The sequence below is a fragment of the Camelina sativa genome, chromosome 4 (assembly GCF_030686135.1).
Source record: "Camelina sativa cultivar CO46 ecotype springtype chromosome 4, ASM3068613v1".
Lineage (NCBI taxonomy): Eukaryota > Viridiplantae > Streptophyta > Magnoliopsida > Brassicales > Brassicaceae > Camelina > Camelina sativa.
In genome coordinates, this window is record NC_141883.1 from 28,736,017 (window position 1) to 28,758,362 (window position 22,346).

The window sequence follows — 22,346 nt, forward strand, 5'->3', positions numbered from 1 at the left end:
CACATCCATAAGGCAATAAGGTTCATCTCTTCTATCAATCAGAGCTCAAGAATTTAGTGGTATCTCTCTTCTCTCATTGTTGTTTTGTTTTCGAAGAAGTAGCTCTTCAGTCTTGTAATTTTTGTTTTTGTTTTCTTTTCTTTTTTTTTGTAGCGTAGGTAGCCAAGATTATCCGAGCATTAATATGTTTTGTGAAGTAGTAGCTAGCTAGGTAAAGATCTCTTGATTAGCCAAACAGTGATAATATACAAAACACTTGAATCGTAAATAATTTATATTACACCAAATTACCAATAATAGAGCTATCAAAGCGCACAGTAAATAGTTACCAATCATTGGTGTTCTATTAATTTGTGTTTCTTTGACCATTTTGGTGTTCTTGCTATGTAAATGAATAAGGCTACAATGTTATCATGGTAGTTGTGTAAAATTAACCACAGACCAGCTTATAGAACACTATATACTTTATTGGATAATATATAGAAGAAATAATATTTCTTTTCCAATATTTGAAGATTTGAAATGGCGAGCATGTACCGGAAGTTGGCACTCTGCGGTGGTGAAGGATGACAGGAATGGGACGACGATGTATACAAGGGTGTAAGAAAAGTGTATGTAGGGCAAGATCTCAACCGTATCACTTACGTCAAATTTGAGTACGTGAAGGAAGACGGCGAAGTAGTAGCACGTGAACATGGGACAACAGATCAACACCCTAAAGAGGTTCTCCACTAGACTATTCTCCATTTTTCTCCTTCATTTTTTGCAATACTAGTACGAATGGCTCTTGTGAATTCGGATAAATTTGGATGAAACCTGTAAGTCATAAACAAGACGGAAACGTACCCTTTACTCTCTAAGATACAAACCCTAAGACACCTTTATTATAAAACCCAAAATTCGATATTTATTATAGGACTAGTTAAATCTTGAGAATGTTTTAAACCTAATATTAAGTCATATATATGCAGTTTTCACTTCAATATGCGGACGAACACATCATAACGGTGGAGGGAAGCTACCACACAGTGGCTCTGCTTGCCACAAAGGTGATCACGTCCCTCGTCTTCAAGACCTCAAAAGGTAGAAGCTCTCCAACGTTTGGTCCAAACTTATTTGGAATAACGAGCGGTACAAAGTTTATTTTTGAGGATGAGGGAAGAAAGATCGTAGGGTTCCATGGACGGGCCGATGATGCCCTCGACGCTCTTGGAGTTTACTTTGAATTGGATACCACGCCGTTCCTTCTATACAAGCTGGATGCCCAAGGTGGTACAGATGGGCGTGTTTGGGATGATGGTTTTTACGATGGCATTAAAACGCTGCGCATTAGTCAAGATAATTCTCGTATCACTTATTTAGAGTTTGAGTACGAGAAAGGCGGGGAAGCAAAGACATGTCACCACGGAGTGAAAGGAAAAACACAATCCGAGGTAATTTTAATTACTAGTTCTTTACACAACTAGTTCAATAATTCTCAAAATGATTTATGTCAAGTTAACTCTATACTGACATAGATTTAATTAGGTTCCAAATATAAATGATAATATTGTTTTGTTGTGGATTATTTGCAATGGTATGATTCCCATTCCATTAATTCTTGTAGATAGATACATGTACTTGTATTTCGTAAGACAATAAATATTCTTAAAATATTGCTTCTTGTTGCAGTTTGTGCTTGGTTACCCCTACGAATACATCATATCGGTGGAAGCAACATATCAGAAGCCGAACATTTTCACCAATACAGTCATTACGTCACTTAAGTTTGAAACATCAAAGGGGAGAACATCATTCTTTGGGTATAATGTGGGTAAGAAGTTTGTATTGGAACAAAAGGGTCATAGGCTTGTTGGGTTCCATGGAAAGGAAGATGCAGCTATTGATGCTCTTGGAGCATATTTTTCTCCTGCTCCCACTCCAACTCCCTTGATTCCAACCAAGAAACTACCAGCAGTCGGCGGCAACGAAGGAGTTACATGGGATGATGGTGCCTACGACGGTGTAAGGAAGATACTTGTAGGACAAGGTAACGATGGTGTATCCTTTGTCAAGTTTGAGTACAGTAAAGGAAAAGACCTTGTACCCGGAGATGACCATGGGAAGAAGACATTACTTGGAGCTGAAGAGGTCACTTTTATAAACAACAAGATTTATTTTTGTTTCAATACATTCTCTGAATTATTTACACTTATCCTTTGTTAGTTTTGAATCTTTTTAGTTTGTGCTTGAAGATGATGAATACCTAATGACCATAGATGGGTACTACGATAAGATTTACAGGGTCGAGGCACCAATAATTGTCTGTCTCCAGTTTAAGACGAACAAAAGGGAGTCAATGCCGTTCGGAATGGATTCTGGTGAGAAGTTCTCGCTCGGAGAAGAAGGCCACAAGATCGTTGGAATCCATGGACAAGCTAGTGATGTTGTTCACAGCATCGGAGTCACTATCGTGCCCATCACCACCACCGAGTGAAAACCTTCTCTATCATATTATTATTTAAACCAAATGAAACCTTCCAATAAGATCGGTGTGTGTCTTTACTATGCTTCTTTTAATGTGTTTGTAAGTTCAAGTAACTTACTCTGCGTGTGCTAATGATGATTCCAATAAGATTGGTGTGTGTTTTCTTGTTATTTTACGTACTGGCAAGTTCATGAACGAATAAACTTTTCGCCTTTTCTTGCTACATGAAACATCTCGAACACAAAGAGACAAATCTCAACCAAAAAAAAAAAACATATTTAAAACGGTGTCGTATTATAGCATTTGATTATGCATGAATCCTTGTCGTTTTTACTTTTTATCAATGATGGTAAATTCTCATCTTTAGAATATTTGGTAAAAAATAATTTCTTCTTTCTTTACAAATAGGAATGATATTTCTTTAACTTTATCATTCTAATTTTTTTTTTGCAGTATTACATTAATTAACACAGTATTTCTTTAATCTGGTTGTCTTATCTCTAATCATTTTTTTTTTCCAAAGTAGCCAAAAAGTCTACATGCCTATCAATTTCAATAAATCCTCTGGTCAATAATTAGTAAAAAAAATCTATCATTTTAATTAAAAAAAAATCACTAAAATTTCTTAGTCCACATTATATAGCATTATCAGTTTATCACATACTATTTTATTGATATTTGTAAAAAAAAAATATGATCAAATCACCTTTTCACTATTAATTATCCTTTCTTTTTTAATCGAGAAAAAGGCAAAAACAATATTGAGTAATGCTTGCTTACCAAACACAGCTAGAAACAATTAGGCCCACGATTAAAAAACAACCAAAAATGGCCCCGCTCCTCCAAAAAAGATTTAAAAAGTGAACGGACAATTTCCCAAATTATCCTTCATCGCTATTCTAATTTACAGACAAAACCCCGTCTCTTTTGTCCTTTCGACTTCTCCTCTCTGTTTTGCTCTGCCGCCGTCCCGTAACGCTTCTTCCTTGTTAAATTAAAGTCTCTCCGTCAACGTTTAACAACCGCCGTCAAAAACTCTGCTTTTCAGTTTCGGTTTTGATTGAGTTTCCCTCCACACCTCCTTCCTTGATTCCCGATTTTTGAAGTATCTCTCCTCTGTAACTCTGTTTATGGTACACTTCATTACTCTCTTTTCAATTTCAAAAAAAAAAAACATTGTTACTCTGCTCAGGTTCGTGGACTTGGTCGAAATCGTTGAAAGTATCGATTTTTTAGGGTTTTTAGTGGGAAGATTAAAAGGGTAGTTTAGTCCTTTTTAATTAAGTCTTTACGACTCACTTCGATGATTACGGATCTGTCAGTAAAGCTCTGACATTTTCATTTTTTTTTTGTAGAGAAATTAGTGGCGATCTTGATCTTGTTTGTTTTTCTATTTTTAAAACCATAATCTGGTATCGTCAAAGCTTAAGAATAGAGAAGATGGTTTTGAATTGTTCTCATCGTGTTAAGTGTTTAAGTAAGACTCTAACTTTACAACACTCTCTGCTCTGTTTTGTTTCACACTGTTAAAACTTTGTGTTTGGTTTATGTTTTCATGATTACTGTCTCCTTTAATCAATGTCCCTTTCTATGCGCTGTGTTGCCTTTTGTTTTTTGAACAACGGAGGAACCTTTTCTTACTCTTATCTCTATTAATTTTGATTTCCAGCTGCTGTATTGTAGTGAAGAGCCCTTTCCAACTTGTTGTTGTTACCAATGAAGAAGCTTTTCTTTTTCAAATCATCGTCTGGTAATGGAACGGATCATAAACAGCTTCACAAGCAAAAAGATGATCATCAGTTTCAACAACATTTGAATAACAAGTCTCAAAGTAGTGAAGTATCTGATGCTGCAGCGGCTTTTAGACGAAGTCGTTCATTGTCTTCTGCAGCTTTTCTCATTGATGGAGCGTCTTCAAATGATGCTACTACTACTACTACTACTAGAAGCAGCCAGCATCGACTGCAAAATCATTCGTCACGGTAGTAATATAGACTCTTTTTTTCTTGTTTCGTGACATTGTTGTTGTTTGTTATATTGAATTGAACAAATAATTGAATCAAGTTGTTAATTTGTATTGTTTTGAATCAGATGTTTTACTCCGGAAAGACAAGTTAAAGAATCTGCAAGTTTGTCAACCTGTTCTAGTAATGTCTTGGACCGTTACATTGATGGTGAAGAGCATTTAGAACGGAGTAAGCAAAAGAGTGGTTCATCACATAGTAGTCTCTCCGGGAGTAGAAGGAGGCTTCCACCGCGAGCTCAATCCCCTTCACAATTATCAGATAGTGGCGGCAAAGAAAAACGGAAATCTAAAGGTTTGAGGGATGCATCGGCTCGTTCACTTGCAAGAAGCGTTATTGAGAGACTCTCTCATAATACTCAGGGCAAGTCCAAGACGTTGAGTTATGAGCCCATCAGAATACAAGATGTTTGTGGTGGTTACAATGGTAAAACTCTTGACTCAAAATCGGATGTTTTGGCTAATCTTGTTGTTCCACTTGCTGAACATTATGAAGCGGTGAATGAATATTACGCGGATGACCGAGCAGAACAGCAGCACCAACAGTTTTTCTTACATGGTAAGGACATGTGTATGGGAACTAACGGTGTTTGTAAGGAAAGCGATGTTAGTTCGGAGCTAGAAAGGAGATATAAAGAAGCTGAGAAGAGAGTGAAGTTTCTTTCTGAAGAACTGGAGGAGAAGAAGTTTCTTTCAGACTGTGATTTCGATGTTTCATCTTTGGTTGGGGATATTAGACAAATGGAAGAAGAGAGGGTAGGCTTGGCTTTTGAGGTTCTGAGTCTTTTGCGGTCACAGATGGATGAGAGGGCTTCTACGAGGGAAGAGACCAGACGGGCAAAGACAGATTGGGACTTGCATATAAAGAGACTAGAAAAAGAGAAGAGTGAGTTACAGGTTGAGTTGGAGAAAGAGTTAGATAGAAGGTCTAGGGAGTGGACTTCAAAGCTCGATAGTTTCAAGGTGGAAGAGAAGAGGCTAAGGGAGCGTGTCAGAGAGCTTGCTGAGCATAATGTCTCTCTCCAGAGAGAAATATCGACTTTTCATGAAAAGAAAACTGAGCGCATCGATATGATAAGACATTTGGAGGAAACAGTTACGGAGTTGGGAGCAACAGCAGAGGAAATGCGTGAAGAGAATTTGTATCTTATGCAAAACCTCTCCAAGTTACAAGAGAGCTACACTGGTAGTAGTGATGATCTTGATTGCGTAAGAAGAAACTTTGAAGAGAAAGATGTGGAATGCAAGGAGTTACACAAATCTGTTACAAGATTTCTAAGAACATGCAAGGTACAAGAGAAGACTATTGAGGGTCTTAGAGATAGTCTCTCTGAGGAAATTGAGAAGCAACCGTTAGAGCATGTGGACAAGAAGCTTCAGATGGAGCAAATAAGGTTGGCCGGAGTTGAACTGTCACTTAGAAAGGAGCTAGAATCAATGAAGCTTGAAACTAAAGTTCTTCTTCGTGAGAATAACTGTCTGCTGAATCGAGTCAAAAGAAATGGAGAAGAAGCTGACGCGACGACCTTCAAGCTAGATAATGAGATGAAGATGCGTGTATGCCACTTGCAAGACCAAGGGCTATCAATGCTAAATGAGAGCACTCAGCTGTGTTACAAGTTATTGAAGTTCATTAAGGAGAAATTAGCTCAGTTCCCTGAGTCCTATCAATCAGTGAATAATGGATTGAGTGAGCAGTTTCTTATTGAATCTGAGATCAGAGTTCATGGAATAAGGCGTGGAACTGAAAGCCTGAAGAGGAGTTTGCAGACAGTATCAAGTTTATTGCTTGAGAAATCCAATGATCATTCAGAATCATCTTGCTCAACTGCTGCTAAGCATAGTGAGCCAAACAACCAATCGGTGGAGGTGAGTTTTGCCAATACATGATTCATATTAATGCGTGCTAATATCATTTCAACAAAGGCTTACATGTTTATCTCTGTTCTGAATGATTCGCCTTTTTTCTTTATAATCTGATTTAGAAATCCCTGAGAGCTGAACTAAGAGCAGAAACTCTAGTCACGAGTTTATTAAGAGAGAAACTGTATTCCAAGGAAGAAGAAACCGAACAGCTGCAAGCAGAAGTAGCAGCAGGAGTACGGGGTAATGAAGTTCTTCAACGTGAAATCCAGAAAACGTTAGACAACCTTTCAGTAAACAATCATCAACTAAAAGACCTCAAGCTGCAGGTATTTCAGAATTTTACATTTTTTGTGGCTAGGAGTTTTGTCGTAAGGAATGAAAGCTCCATGAGTGTTGTGTTCTGATGGATTTGATTTGGACATATCAGATGGTGAAGAAAGACGAAAACATAAACCGGCTTGAAAACAATCTCCATGAAGCTGCTAAAGACTTGGCTACATTACCAAAAGTGTTGGAGGAAAGAGAAGAGATGTGGACGGAACGCAGAAAGCAAAACATGGATTTGGAGTCAGAGAAGGAGATGTTGAAGAGCAAGGTAGAGAAACTGGAAGAGGACATACTCTTTAAGGAAGGTCAGATCACAATACTAAAAGACACGCTTGGAAGCAGGCATTTTGATCTTCTTCTCTCCAGTCCTGAGTTCTCTTATAATGATTTCTTAGTCCAATAAGACAGCACAATAAATAAAATGTATATAGAGTTGTCTGTTTCTCGTATTCTTGTTTCTATCTTTATTATAATACACATGCATAAGCGATGGGATTGATTGAGTATTACTCAGCTCTGTTTGCGAGAGCCTCGTCTTTTTCCCTAAGCACTTCGCAGGCAAGCTCTCTCCGTTTGCATGTTTCCCATGACGCGGTGGATCCATCAGGTGATGAGTCGGCCGTTTCATGAACATATCAAACGAGTTCCCAATGATTGGCCATCCCATCCCATGGGGCTGGAGGAAGCTGACCTTTGGTATCTTGGATCTCAAGGAACATATGCCGAGAGACAATATCAGAGTAAAGAAATAGAACAAGTGTGAAATTGGGGTGGATTCGTAAAACTCATGTTCATTGGCTAAAAGGTTTAGTGTGTATGATTTTTCTATTTGGAGGTGAAAAGAGTTTTGCTTTTTAAGCTAATAACGAGTAGTGGGATTACTACAAAATGAGTAATAAGAACGTTTTACATCTAACATCCCATGTATAACCGTATAAAAATATTATTGGTCTCGGATACAAATTACTCATCGATTAAAAACAAAAAATAAAGGGAGCTTTTTATAAATACACCAAATCTTATAAGAAATTTGAAAACTACACTCATATATTACAAGTTTTAAGCTGAAATTTTACCAAAGTAACATTTTTTTATTTAAGCATCATTTAAAAAATTAACTAAAATTTGTAATTAATTGTCATAATAATAAAATAGGAAAATTAATTACTATGTTTAAATTAATTATTATCTAAACTTTTGAATATATAAAATAGAAAAATTATATGAATAATACAATTTAGTTTTTTAGTTAAATAAGTAATTGAAAATTAACATAATAAAGAAAAATTTCTTTAATATTTTTGTTAGACTTATTTCATTCTAAGTTGATTTGTTCATAAGGTTAAATTTTTAATCTGTCAGCTTATTTCTACATGTAGATTTAATTTTCTCCTCCATCAACTTACTTTAGACGAGAAATTTCAAAAATGCTACTTTTTTCATATCACTTTTAAAAAATGTCATTTTCCATAACACCGAAAGTCGTAATTTGGTTCATCTATAAACTTTAATATAATTTTTTTGCCACCAAGTCTCTTACAAAACCTAAAATCACCAATTTTTGCAATGAGCTTATTCTCGTCTATGATAATTATAGAGATATTATGGAGGCGCAAGTCGCCATGCACAATTCTTCCCTGGGGATGAGGACATTTGGATTTCAGCACCTAATTCCTGAGTCCTGGATTTCCAAAACGTTGAGACGAATTGATTTGCAGATTCCAAACATCTTGTTTACCACAACTGTTGCAGCTTTTGTAGTTTTGTTAGCTACTAGGTCTTGATTATTGAATGTCGACAGAGTACTGTCTGGCATGTTGAAACAGAGATTTGCTTCTCTTTGGATTGTGGTATGATAATAGTAAAAATATGACTTTTATTGCTTATGACTTTTATGTTGTCAAGTTCACTAATGGTGGTGGCTCAAACCTTAACATAGTATCTGGTTAAAAAGGAAAGGAAAATGCAGTACCTTGTAAACAAATATTTGGCAGCCACTTTGAGATTTCTCGACATAATCAGCACATTAAAATGAGATCAAATTATTAATGAAAGAAGATATCTGGAAAAATGCAATGGATTAAGTACATAGGTTTTGTTTGGGAGATTTCAAACAATATCCAGGAACCTCAACATTTCTATCAAATGCCAATGGGATTTGTAAGTTCGGTTTGATTTCTAACTGGACTCAAGAGCACCCAGAGTCATCACTTTTTCTACTAAATGCGAGAGAACTACGTAAGCTTGATATATATTTTTTTAAAATTCTCTTTGCTTCTTGATTCAACTAATTCCTCTTCGGAATTGTAGTTTATGACAACATTTGTCGATCATACTCTCTTATGTTTTGCATTAACTACAAGTATTGATGACAGTGTGTTGCCTTATCTGTTTCAAAGTATTCTTTACTTATTATGGAAATATGCTTTTCACAGGTACGGTTAAGACGGCGACTCAAAGTTTCGGAGACCGAAGTCCTTGAGGAAGCTCCTGTGTTTTAACCCAGACGAGGAGGTCAGTTATACTTTGCTTTTATGGAATACAAAATATACATCATATTTGGTAAAAAAACATGTACGCTTCTAAAGGAATATATTCCTCATCTTCTGACCCCAAGTTATCGAATCATCATGAATTTAGTGACACACTCTCAGATATAGCAAGCTTGCGCGACAGAGCTGAGCGGTAAGGAGCCTGATGCGGATAGAGATGATGCTGCATCTGAGGAGGTTAAGTTTTGTAGTCCAGGGCATACTTTAAAGAGCTTTAAAGACTTTGCAGGTTCATATAAGAAGAGTCATTTTAGCATGAAGGATGAGGTTTTGGGTTCTTGAAAAGAGTATAGACAACTTGTTGAGAGTCCACTTGTCGAAGTTGGGGTATGATAATATTAAGTCTACTGCTTTTGTATTATACGAAACCGGCTATAATACAATTCTAACTTGCTGTTGTAAATTAGGTGCTTTATGGCAATGATATAGACACCTCAACGTTTGGCAGTGGATTTCATTTATCTGAACCATCTGAATCTTGCAAGTACAGTAAATCAGGTTGGAATCTGAACAATACGCCTAAGCTTCCTGGTTCTCTTCTTTCATTGGAAGACTGCGAGTCAATCTGTGTTCCTCGCCTAAGTGTGGGAATGTGCTTGTCTTCCCAGTTCTGGGTAAGTTTTACAGTAGAGGTCAAGCTATGGTCGTCATTTTTTGAAAGCATAATATAACTTGTTACTAGAATAAATTTTGCAGCATTGTAAGTTTTTAAATCTAACTTGCTTGTATAGTCTCTCATATTTGTCTCGTGTAATATCTGTTGCTGAACAGAAATCTGAGAAGGAGAACTCCTACTCTCTCTGCTATTTGCATGTCGCCGCTCCTAGAGTGTGGTATTCTGTAGCGGGATGTCATCGATCTAAGTTCCAGGCTACCATGAAGAACTTAATCCCTGAGATGTCAGGAGAAGAGCCAAAGAAGAGTCTCGATCCTGTAAGTATCTGAACACATTGAGCATTGATGCAAATTACTCATTTCAAAACTCAGAAAGAAAATAAACTGTAGAGTGACCAACAATGATTTCACTTGTGATTTAGTTCGTGTTCAGCATAAACGGTCATGACATGCCATAGAGAGATCACACTGTGTTTGGATTTATCTGTTCAACTTTAAAGCAAATCCTATCATAACAATGACTCTTACTGCGAGCTATTAAATACGTATAGTTGTGGTTCATTTACAAGGGAAGCAATTTATTATTGGCAGGTGATGATAATGTCACCATATCAATTGAGCATGGAGGGTATACCAGTGACCCGCTGTGTCCAGAACCCTGGCCAGTATGTTATTTTATTTCCTGGGCCGTATTACTCTGCGTTTGATTGTGGCTTCAACTGTTTGGAGAAAGCAAATTATGCTTTGTCCAAGAAAAACCCAACAAGTTACATGAGGTGGAATATTCAAAAATCCATTAAGCCAATACAATCCTGTTTGACAACGGTAACTTTTCTTCACTATCTAATTCCTTTTTTTTTTTTTTTTGTTCTATGCATTTGCTGCATATATGTCAACACTCTGTCACTCAGTTCATATATAACTGGCTCATGAGAAGATATTTAACAAATAGCGGTTTTGGAGTATTGTATCGCATTGTCTTAGATGTAGTTTTTGATTACTGAATGCATGATTACACAGATGACTTGACATGTTAATCTTCGGCTAAATCCTGAACGTTACTCTGAGAAGGATATGGGATGCTATATACTCTGAGAACTGTCCCAAACGTAAGCGTCACCATTCCACAGTGTTTCTTGTTTGCTCGATTTATTTCTTTATACTCTTATTCATCAAGTGGCTGTCTCAACCCCTCCAATTATACTGGCTTCTATAGATACATCTCCAGGATAGATACCCCCAATATAATTATATTTTTTTCTAACATTTTTGTTTGATTGCACTATTTGATTAATGATTTATCGTAAATAAGTTTAAAACTTTAATCTTAGTTCTCATATTTACTTAATAATCTTATTAATACTTTTAAAATATTTATCTGTGATATTTTATATGAATTATATTTTTTTTTGTTAAAGTATGAAAAAAAATTTGGTTATTTTTTTTATATTTTAGTTTAAATTGGTTTTAGTGAATATAGATGAGTTATTTAATTTTAATTTTGATTGATTTGTTTTATATTGCACATTTAAACATTGATTTTTAAGACATATTATAAACTTATAAGTTTAAAATTTTGATCCGTAAGATAAGCCCGGAAAAACCCAAAAAGCCATGTAACCCTGTCAGAGCCCGACCAGACTTTAAAACATAGGCTCAGAGATATTTTGGACTGAACCGGATCAAACTCAAATATATGTGGACTTTGCGGGTTTCAGGCTGGGCCAACCCGATTGACACCCACACCGCTATCCACATTACACAATATTGTTTTTTTTTTATTTTTTCTTTTTTGTCAACATTACCCAATATTGATTTCTGCCTTTTCCTGATTATTTTTAAAAAGGATAATTAACAATTAACGTATAATAGTAATGTAAACTCCTATATAGGATCGACCAAGAAAGAAGAAAAGGTGAGAGAGATTAGGGTAGAAAAAAAAAACAATGATCGACCTAGTTCCTGATCTAGTTGAAGAAATCCTTGTTCGGCTGCCCTTCAAATCCATACTTAAATTCAAAACTGTATCGAAGCAATGGAGATCAATACTGGAGTCGAGGAGTTTAGCGGAGAGGAGGCCTACGTTTATGAATAAAGTTCAAAAGAAGCCGCAAATACTGGCGGCGGCCGTAAACCACTGTACGTTTCCAACGCTAGGGGACGAAGAAGGGGTCGAGCTGGTCTATTTACACTGCCATGTCGCCACACGACCTTCGTTGGCATGTGACGGTCTTGTTTGCATCCCTGAACCAGGTTGGATCAACGTTTTCAACCCTTCCACCGGAGAATTCATCAGATTCCCTTCCGGCCCTGATCCCGTAAAAACCCAACGCTATAATAACCTATTTATGGATGGTAAACATCTATGTTGATAACAAGAATAAATCCATACAGAACTTTTTTTGAGAAATATATATTCATTGATGGGTTTGAAATATTGTAAACCTCTGCAGATAACCATTATGATGATAGTGATATATTCCCTGGTCACTGGAGGATGGGATTCGGTAGAGACAAAGTTAACGGAAGCTATAAAGTAGATGATGATAGTGATATATTCCCTGGTCACTGGAGGATGGGATTCGGTAGAGACAAAGTTAACGGAAGCTATAAAGTAGTGAGGATGTTCTTTGAGCCAAACCACTACGGTGAGATTCTTGATTTAAACATTGGGGAATGGCGGAAACTGCCGAGGCCGCCTCCTCACCATGTGGGAGAGACATCGAACTCAGCGTGTGTGAATGGCTCCATCTACTGGTTACGTGAAGCTGCTTACCACGAGTATCGGATTCTAGCTTTGGATCTTCACACACAAGAGTTCCGTGATGTCCCAACACCGCCTTTATTACGTCAAACAGGGATGCAAACAGAGAGGCTAGCAAACCTTGAAGACCGTCATAGTCTTATCCATATTCAGTCCTCAAGGCGTGGTAGAGATATGGTGCATGGATACACAAGAAGAAACATGGATCATCGCTTACTCCTTTGACTTTTATTGTTCCTCAGTCTACCGACATCCCTCGAATTCCTCGCGTACTTACTCCTTTAACTTTTATCGTTCCTCAGTCAACCGACATCCCTGGAATTCCTCGCATATGTGGTTCATGCCTATGGCTGTTTCTAAGGGAGGGAATCTTTTCCTCCATGAAGATAGAAAACAGTTGGTTAAATACTATCCAAAGACAGGCTGTCACATCTCTACAAAGATTCGTGTTATATCTCCTTTCGTTGAAAATTTGCTCCCACTCCAACGTCCCGCTTCTGCTCCAGAAATCAGGACATATCTGTACCGAAAACAGGTGCAGGAATCACGGATTTCCAAACGTTTTAGACATATCGAATGGTGGATCCCAAATATATTGATTACAATCACTGTTGCAGCTACTATATTGCATCGTATCGTTCATTATTGATATACCTATTTATTATGATACTTTTTTTTTAAAATTTTTTGTCTTTAACATTAATAAGTGCATGCATTTATAATTTTTTTCTTCTGCTTTATAGATTGTTGTATATATGGAACTTTTGGTATTTTGGATTTTTTTTTCGATTCTTCAAAATCGAAATTTAATATATGATTTTAATATGATTATAAATTTATAATTCACAATCTTATTTTACAAATATATACACTATACTTTTATAATAAGTTATTTTATCAGATTTTTTTTTATATAATAACACCAATCATAAAATTGTTTTTTTAAAACTATGATTTCGGGCTGCCCACAATCATAAACCTAGCTAGTATACATGTATACAAACCTAGCTAGTATACATGTATATATAAGAATCGGGCACATACTCGTATGCGTCATCATGTATAAATGGCGTTCGTAGTGAAACAAATTTAAAATTCAATTAAAGAAAATAAAAAGCACTAATTAAACCACCAGCTTCCCGATTCAGTAGCGAGAACAAAATAATTGTTCCGCTATCTCCTATGTTACCATCAGCATCAAAACACTTCTTCTCAAACATTTCAGAATTCAAGTTCCTTTATCTCATCGTTCCGCCAATCCTCAGCGAGATACGACCAGGAGTAGCGATCGACATCGATCTTTGCAAATCCTACAATCTTGAGGACATGTGATAAATCTTTCAACCTTCTTATTTGAACCGTTAGTTTTTTTTTTCTTTTTCAAAATGAATGTAAAATTTATTCAACCAAAAAACCATGTTACATGTGAACGAATGAACCATACGTTTACGTGTGATGTAAGTTTCTTCATCGACAAAGAGAAGACAATTGGAACAAAGGATTATATATACATTTTTGGAGAGGATCATGACTATGGATATATCAATGTCGGTGCATTTCAATGCAAGCCTTTTATTAGAGCAGCTATGTTCCAAGGTTAGTTCAAATTCAATCTAGGGGCAAGGGACACACATTGGTACCAATTTCGTGAGTTCCACAGTCCAAAGGCTAAAGTAAGGAGATTACTTGGTTAAAAATAGAACGTAAGTTCTTGCAACTCAGTTCTCTTTATAATTAGAATTTTTTTTAACTGATCTTATTTTTTTGTTCTTATAGCGAATTTTAAATTATAGAAAGTATAACAAATTAGATGCTCAATATATCTCGATTAGAAAAAAACCACAACACTTGAAATTTTCTACAATGTATAAAACAGTAGTGTCTATTGTGTTTTCTGTCCTTCTCCCTTCTGTACAAATAACACTATAATGATGAAGGTACTCTTCTTTTAATCAAATCTTTTATCGTGTTTCTTCTCTAACCATTTGCGCAAAAACTTTGCTCATTGAGATCCCTGCAATATCTCCCACTCCATTTACACTGAACTGCACAGTTGAGCCCACAACGCTCGCCTCTGGCTTATCATCCACCACCATTGCCGCTTTCTCATCTTTTGCTTGGACCTGAAGCATGAACTCTAGGTTCCACAACAAATCTCCCATTGTTGGCCTCTCAATCCCGTTTTGTGCCAAACACTTCTCTGTTAAATCACAGTACTTTTTCACCTCTTCAAGCTTCACTTTCCCATCAAGAAAAGGGTCTATGATCTCTTCCATTTTCCCTTTCTTCACCAACTTCATCGCCCACTCTATCAAGTTCACTTTCTCTCTTGGAAGCGATGGATCAATGACTGGTCTCCCACATAGTACTTCAAGCATCACCACACCAAAAGAGTAAACATCAGATTTCTCAGTCAATTGTTGTCTGGTTAAGTACTCTGGATCTAGATAACCAAAGCTTCCTTTGACCGCGGTACTCACATATGTCTGATGATCAAGATCAGGACCTGTCTTAGACAATCCAAAGTCCGCAACTTTGGCCATAAAATTCTCATCCAAGAGAATGTTAGCTGATTTCACATCACGGTGTATGATTGCTCTTGTCGAACCTGTATGGAGATAATGAAGTCCTCTAGCTGCACCAACACATATCTCAAGCCTCTGTCTCCAACTCAACCTCGGCTTATCATTTGAGTCATACAGATGATCTTTAAGCGTTCCCTTCTCCATATACTCATAGACAATGATCATTTCACTACTCTCATCGCAATACCCGATTAAAGAAACCAAATGCCTATGTCTGAACTGAGTAAGCATCTCAACCTCTGTCTTAAATTCAGCTAAACCTTGTCTAGACTGAGGAGCTGCACGTTTCACAGCTATCTCAGTCTTGTCCTTCAAGGCTCCTTTATAAACTTTACCAAACCCACCAACCCCAACCACTAAGCTTTCATTGAAATCATCAGTTGCTTCCTTGATTAGAGCCAAAGGGTATCTATAACCGATCTTTGAACTCGAAAAGATCAAGCTCTCACCTGTTTCATTCTTCTTAACCTGCTCATCTCCTCTAGAATGAACAGTCTGCATTTCTCTATTTTTTCTTCTTCTTTTCCTGATGCACCACCAAGATATAACCACACCAAACAGTAAAGCAACACAGAGAGCTGCAGCTAATCCAGCTATCAGTGCCATACTCGGATTCGAACTCTTGTTACGCAAAGAACCATCAGGGGAAACAGCATCAAAAGCATCAAGACTCCGCTTATCATTGCTTAGCTTCATAATCTCAAACCCGTTAATAAAAGAAACAGGGTACAAAGAAACATCCATAACTCCACCAATAGATAGATTCATGACTCCTTCTCGACTTCTCGCTTTCCGCATCACTGCATCAACGAAATAAGGAGCTCCAAAAGTGCCATTTGCAACCTCTGTCATATCAACGGAGCCAGCTTTGTCTGAATTCACGAAAATGTCAAAGCGTATCTGACGCTCGAATCCAAAAGGATCCACTATTATGTTACAAAAGTGAAACCGGACAAAGTAATCGAAACCAGGCTCGATGTTGAACGTCCAAGTAAGATTGGCGTTAGTATTCGGATCGAGATCAGAGTTCAACCTCGTGGCGGTTCCATAGACGTAAACTGGTGCAATGTCATCTGTTATCCCACCAGCAGCACTGAAGTTAACTGCTTTCAGGTTCATCACAGGGGTACCGTAGTGAGCTTTATACGCAGAATCCGAATCCCATTGCCTCCAAAGCTTATCTTGATCACGAGTCACAGTCAGATTCCCCATGTTTACACGTGAAACAGTCTCCATCGCATGACTCCCGAGCTTGAGATTCTTCTTGCTCTGTGAACCTATAAGTCTTGCTTCTTCAGGAAGCAAAACCTCTGGAAGTCTGAAAACTTCTAAAGCATTGATGAAAGCTACAGAACCTATCTGAGGACGAAACTCAATGACAAGATGATCTGAAGAAATGTTTAAACTGTATTCTTTAACAAGAGAAGTCGTCGAGGGTTTGTAATCTCTGATCAGATTGAAGTTTTGAGACGAAACAGAGAATCTAGCTGTGGTTAGATCTTGAGAAGAGGTGACAAAGGGTAAGAAGTAGAGACGAATCAAGAACCAACCGTGTTGTTCGATCGGGAATCGGTAGGTTGATGTTTCATCATCGGAGAATACTCTGGCGGTCTGAAACAGAGTCGTCGTCGTCGGTTCATCCCTTGAATTCGAATCGGTGGTTCCGACTACAGATGTTCCTCGACTAGAATCGAAGATTCCTTGACCAAGACTGTTGTCGGATACAAAGGTTCGATTGTTGACTGTTGTTGTTACATTCGTCGGAGATCCACAGTTGATGAAGAAAGTATCAGTAGAAACAGAGGAGATGTGTGAAGAACAGAGAACAAATATTAAAAAACCTAACTTTAGCCCTAAGAAGGGCTTTAGGTTTATCATAGCCAAAAGAAAGAACAGAGAGAAATCACCAAGAAATATGGGAGAAAAGGGTATCTCACGAAGTCGAGTTATTCAGAAAGGAAACAGAGTCTATTCCGGAGAAGATTAAGCTGGAGAAATAAAAAAGTGAGAGAGAGATGTTTCTCAAAACAGAGAAGAGAGAAACATTCACATCACCAAATCAATAACTACGCGTTTACACTTAACCAAATTGACCCAAAAAACGAATTATCGAGAAAATTAATAAAGTCTTAGAATTTATTGTGATTTTTAGGGTTTAAATCCAAAAAACAGACGAGAAGAAGAGGCAAGTTGATCAACAAATCTGTTGACAAATCCACAAAAGTTGTTTGATCAAACCAATCTGAAGACAAAAATACTAATCATCAACAAGGCCACGAGAAAGAAAGTTTATTATTTTAATTTATGTAAATTTCGTTTTCAACGTTTTTGTTCATTGAGCTGGAAATTCATCAATTAAAAAAAAAAATCAACAAGGCCAAAAAAAAAAATACAAAAGAGGATAGAAGAAAGAGTAATAATGAGTGATTGGAGAGACATAATAAAATGAACAACTGGAGTATATTGTATTTTCCCACCGCCTACAAACGTGCCGTTAGGTTTGTATTGTTCAAGATAGCGACAGAATCATTGTCTTTTTTTCCAGAGTCTTTTATTTTATTTTTATAGCACAGCAATTTTGAATTTTTTTTTATAAAACTAGCTGTGAAGAAAATATTGTTTTTAATGCAAATAAAAAATAATACTACTTTAATTTTATCAGGTCTTGGAAAGAATTCAAATTTTTAATTATTAAATTATATAAAATGTATAATATCTTAGACGAGAATGGAATAAGAGTTAATATGTGAATTTAAAGAGGTTTATCAATGTTTTACACCCTATACAAATCTATAATATAATAACCATTATATTTGTGTTTTTTTTTTTAAAGAAAAGTAAAATCATATTTGAGTTCGGATTGATTAGAAGTGGAACATGGTCAAATTGAACAATTCTTGTTCATATTTGAGCGATTTTTTTTATCTTAATCTTTGATTTGCTAAATTATAAGCCATTTTTTATGTCTTAACCGCCGACAACACATATATTTTCTATTTGAAATTCTATATCCGAACAAGATCAGATTTGATAATATGCATTAGTAGCACTACATACAAAAACTCATTTGATCACTTAATTAATTACATGTCTTATTGGATTTGTTTAGTAGTATCATTGAGATATATTATAATTGGGAGAATATTTAGACTATTTCTATCTACAGGTGTTGCGTGTATAAAACATAAACAATACACTTGTGTTTCGGAAAAACAAAAAAAAAACATTGGTCAGGCTTATAATGAAATGTATCGTATTAAAATGTATTAATAGAAGATATAGGCATCTATAATTTATTCATCAATTAAAATGTATCTACAACAAATTTGCAACGCAAGTCTGATAGGTCTAATTACAAAGAAAAATTAATTGTAGCAAAATTCATCAAAGCATCAATAAAAATAATATTTTTTTCATACCAATTTACGTGAATATACAAATTACAAAACATGTCAGGACAGTTATCAAGGGACGGTGTTTAATTTGTCGTAAAAAGATATACGTCCAACGGTCTTAACACATAGTATACGTAGACAAGAGATACAATACAAGATATACGCATAAAAAAGATACAATACGTACAAAAAAGTTCAGAATAAAACGGTAACAGCACGCACATTCATCCATCGAGATGAAGCCATGTGCGTTGATTTTCTCCACACATATATGTAAATGATCAAACATAGTTTTTTTTGTGTTTTTAGAATTTTGTTATCCGATCCTTATAGTTTTTAGAATTTGTAACCCAGACACGATTAGTTCAAACAATTACAAAGATAAGTGTTTTAACTTTTAATGTTGACAGATCCAATTTCAAGGTGAATTTGTTTAATTTGGGAAGCATGCAACCATGTATGCTTGTATCAATCCAGCATAAATACTTTAAGAGGTCCGTTTTAGACCAAATAGAAATTATAGGCTAAATACTCATAGAGCCCTTATCTTTACTTTCCTTTGTTAATCTTTGAATTATGCTGGACGATCTTCCATAGTAAAGTGGTCATTTACAATTTTAATGAACAATCCACTATATCGTTCACAAAATAAAGCAAAATTGGTTGGTGTAATACACATATTAATTTATTTTGTCAGTGGCGTTTTACATCGTATAGTAGCAGAATGTTCGAGTACTTTATGATTATTATTTGATATGATAGTCTTGTTTGCAGGTCGGATCAGATTTCAAGCATAGCCGTTAAGAAAATAAACAAACCATAGATGAAAGAGGTAAGTACCACATGAAGAAGGCCAGTCATATCTCGTCGGTACATCTCAATTAGTTTGAGATCCGGATACATAAGTTAAACGGGATGTTTTGAATAGCTGGTTATTAGATCATTTACATTCATATATCTTTTGGAGTGGTAAAAACATTGTGAAATTATATACTGCAATGCTAAATTTCATATGCATAGTTGCAATTAAAGGACCGGCAGAATGAGATTAAAAGATGATAAACATGGAGATGGAGAAATCCGACAAAGATAAGAGAATAAGATCCGCAAGAATGTCACAATTTAAAGGAAAAAAACAAAAAGCTCGGATGCGCTAAGTAGCTCCGCCACCTCCGATCAAGAACCCAGTTCCGGGAACAACGCTCTGACGGAGAAGTAACGAAGCTGTAACACAAACAAGCGACCAAATACCAAACTAAAGTAAACAAGAAACTAACAACATTCTTTGATTCATCTGCGGATAGAGTTTTGATAATGGGAGTTCACTTCGCACCCTTCTTGACTGCAGCCTTGGTAACCTTGGCTCCAGTTGGGTCCTTCTTGTCGACACTCTTGATGACACCGACTGCAACAGTCTGCCTCATGTCCCTCACAGCGAACCGTCCCAAAGGTGGGTACTCGGAGAAAGTCTCAACCACCATAGGCTTGGTAGGAGTCATCTTCACCATACCGGCATCACCATTCTTCAAAAACTTGGGCTCCTTCTCAATCTCCTTACCAGAACGCCTGTCAATCTTGGTCAAGATCTCAGAGAACTTGACTGCAATGTGAGAGGTGTGGCAATCGAGGACTGGGGCGTAACCGTTTCCAATCTGACCAGGGTGGTTCATGATGATAACCTGAGAGGTGAAGTTGGCAGCTCCCTTGGCAGGGTCATCCTTGGAGTTGGAGGCGACATACCCTCTCTTAAGATCCTTCACAGCAACATTCTTAACATTGAACCCAACATTGTCACCGGGAAGCGCCTCAAGAAGAGACTCGTGGTGCATCTCAACAGACTTGACCTCAGTGGTCAACCCTGTGGGGGCAAAGGTCACAACCATACCGGGCTTGATCAAACCAGTCTCAACACGTCCAACTGGCACCGTTCCAATACCACCAATCTTGTAGACGTCCTGAAGTGGGAGACGAAGGGGCTTGTCAGATGGCCTCTTGGGCTCGTTGATCTGGTCAAGAGCCTCAAGGAGAGTTGGTCCCTTGTACCAGTCAAGGTTGGTGGACCTCTCAATCATGTTGTCACCCTCGAATCCAGAGATGGGCACAAACGGGATTTTGTCAGGGTTGTACCCAACCTTCTTCAGGTAGGAAGACACCTCCTTGATGATTTCATCGTACCTAGCCTTAGAGTACTTGGGGGTAGTGGCATCCATCTACAAACAGCATGAAGAAACTAAGTTAGTGAGACAGAACACAACCAGAGAAACAAGCAGTTATCACACTAGAGATATAAAAGAAGATTTTGATTACCTTGTTACAACAGCAGATCATCTGTTTGACACCAAGGGTGAAAGCAAGGAGAGCGTGCTCACGGGTCTGACCATCCTTGGAGATACCAGCCTCAAAACCACCAGTGGTGGAGTCAATGATAAGGACAGCACAATCAGCCTGGGAGGTACCGGTAATCATGTTCTTGATGAAATCACGGTGACCAGGAGCATCAATGACTGTGCAGTAGTACTTGGTTGTCTCGAACTTCCAAAGGGCAATGTCAATGGTGATACCACGCTCTCTCTCGGCCTTAAGTTTGTCCAAGACCCATGCGTACTTGAAGGAACGCTTGTTCATCTCAGCAGCCTCCTTCTCGAACCTCTCAATGACACGCTTGTCAATACCACCCAACTTGTAGATCAAGTGACCAGTAGTGGTGGATTTACCAGAATCGACGTGGCCAATGACCACAATGTTGATGTGAAACTTCTCTTTACCCATGGCTGCTCGTCAAAAAAAAGAATCTGCAGAAAGATCAAATCATATTATTATTGAGTCAATCAACACAGTAGACATGTATAATAATCAATACGAAATTAATGTGTCTCAAAACAACAATCACAGTATAAGAAGCTGCTATCGGAGTCGAACCGATCTCTACCACACAAAAAAATATGATGTGGTGCTCTGACCGCTGAGCTAAGCGAGCTTAAATTCATTCAAGGAACTCTACATGAACAAATCCGAGAGTTCTCACAACTTTGATTATCAACAAGGAACAATACAATTGTTAAGCCAATCACAAGACAAATCGATAATCACATACATCCTAACAACAACATAACTATATAGTTCACTCAGATCCAATTTGAATAATAATATAAAAATCTCAGAACCAGATCAATCCGATGATCGATAAATCGATAAACTATATATATCAAAGACGAGATACTCAAAAACGATCTACAAACAAACAAAAAGCATCGAATCGAATCATAAGAGAGATACAGGTAAAGAAGAAGAAGTAGATGGTAACAACATGGAAACGACAAGGATCGAAAGCGTCTCAGCAAAGGTAAGCAAAAGAGAAAGAAACAGATCGTAGATGCGTTCGTTCGAAGACGCTTACCTCAAAGATGTCGCAAGGATATGGAGTGTGCAGCGGCTAGGGTTGAATAAGAATGATCTCAGGAATCCATAGAAACTTTAGGGTTTAACATAAATAATAAAATTATACATTATTTAAAATTACGATTATGCCCCTCATCCGCCGACTCGTTCATTCTCTTGGGCCTTGGGTCGGTTGTGTTTCATTTTAAAAAGGTGACAAAACTTCATAGACGAGAGAAATTAATTGAATTCGAGTATGTTCACTTAATAATCTTAATTAATAAACTAAACGACATCCTTGGTGTATATTCAAATCAGTCGGTAGCACACCTTTTAATTGAGGACTTGAGGTTATTCAAGCTACTGATCATCTG

At 37.0% G+C, this 22,346-nt stretch overlaps 2 protein-coding genes and 3 pseudogenes across 5 annotated transcripts; 3 read left to right on the forward strand and 2 right to left on the reverse strand.

Moving 5' to 3' along the window:
* The first annotated feature begins 402 nt into the window (after positions 1-402).
* LOC104784276 (jacalin-related lectin 22-like) lies at positions 403-2,637 on the forward strand (annotated as a pseudogene). The gene is made up of 4 exons (XR_015597253.1): positions 403-723; positions 972-1,433; positions 1,672-2,130; positions 2,222-2,637. The product of XR_015597253.1 is annotated as a jacalin-related lectin 22-like (transcript).
* Positions 2,638-3,137: 500 nt separating this feature from the next.
* Positions 3,138-7,192, forward strand: LOC104782386 (uncharacterized). Of its 2 annotated transcripts, XM_010507300.3 has the most exons (6): positions 3,215-3,600; positions 3,823-3,944; positions 4,137-4,449; positions 4,559-6,359; positions 6,476-6,682; positions 6,784-7,192. In XM_010507300.3, the coding sequence occupies exons 3-6, from the start codon at positions 4,184-4,186 to the stop codon at positions 7,084-7,086; spliced, it is 2,577 nt and encodes an 858-aa protein (XP_010505602.1). In that variant the 5' UTR covers positions 3,215-3,600; positions 3,823-3,944; positions 4,137-4,183; the 3' UTR covers positions 7,087-7,192. The 2 variants fall into 2 exon arrangements, with proteins under 2 accessions (XP_010505601.1, XP_010505602.1); XM_010507299.3 differs by lacking the exon at positions 3,823-3,944 and having other exon boundaries at positions 3,138-3,600.
* A 4,604-nt stretch (positions 7,193-11,796) lies between these two features.
* On the forward strand, positions 11,797-12,839 carry LOC104784277 (F-box/kelch-repeat protein At2g43270 pseudogene; annotated as a pseudogene).
* Positions 12,840-14,425: 1,586 nt separating this feature from the next.
* LOC104784278 (putative receptor-like protein kinase At2g39360 pseudogene) lies at positions 14,426-17,626 on the reverse strand (annotated as a pseudogene). The gene has a single exon (XR_015597250.1). The product of XR_015597250.1 is annotated as a putative receptor-like protein kinase At2g39360 pseudogene (transcript).
* A 2,011-nt stretch (positions 17,627-19,637) lies between these two features.
* On the reverse strand, positions 19,638-22,247 carry LOC104782387 (elongation factor 1-alpha 1). Its single transcript, XM_087511000.1, has 3 exons — positions 21,992-22,247; positions 20,902-21,386; positions 19,638-20,804 (listed from the first exon to the last, which is right to left on the reverse strand). The coding sequence occupies exons 2-3, from the start codon at positions 21,361-21,363 to the stop codon at positions 19,917-19,919; spliced, it is 1,350 nt and encodes a 449-aa protein (XP_087367126.1). The 5' UTR covers positions 21,364-21,386; positions 21,992-22,247; the 3' UTR covers positions 19,638-19,916.
* Between the last annotated feature and the right edge of the window lie 99 nt (positions 22,248-22,346).

Excerpts from the sequence above, each read along its gene's own strand:
- LOC104782387 (XM_087511000.1), bottom strand. The coding sequence starts at position 21,363 with ATGGGTAAAGAGAAGTTTCACATCAACATTGTGGTCATTGGCCACGTC. Across the intron at positions 20,805-20,901 it reads TGATCTGCTGTTGTAACAAG|ATGGATGCCACTACCCCCAA; the intron begins GTAATCAAAATC and ends TGCTGTTTGTAG.
- LOC104782386 (XM_010507299.3), top strand. The coding sequence starts at position 4,184 with ATGAAGAAGCTTTTCTTTTTCAAATCATCGTCTGGTAATGGAACGGAT. Across the intron at positions 6,360-6,475 it reads CAAACAACCAATCGGTGGAG|AAATCCCTGAGAGCTGAACT; the intron begins GTGAGTTTTGCC and ends AATCTGATTTAG. Across the intron at positions 6,683-6,783 it reads TAAAAGACCTCAAGCTGCAG|ATGGTGAAGAAAGACGAAAA; the intron begins GTATTTCAGAAT and ends TGGACATATCAG.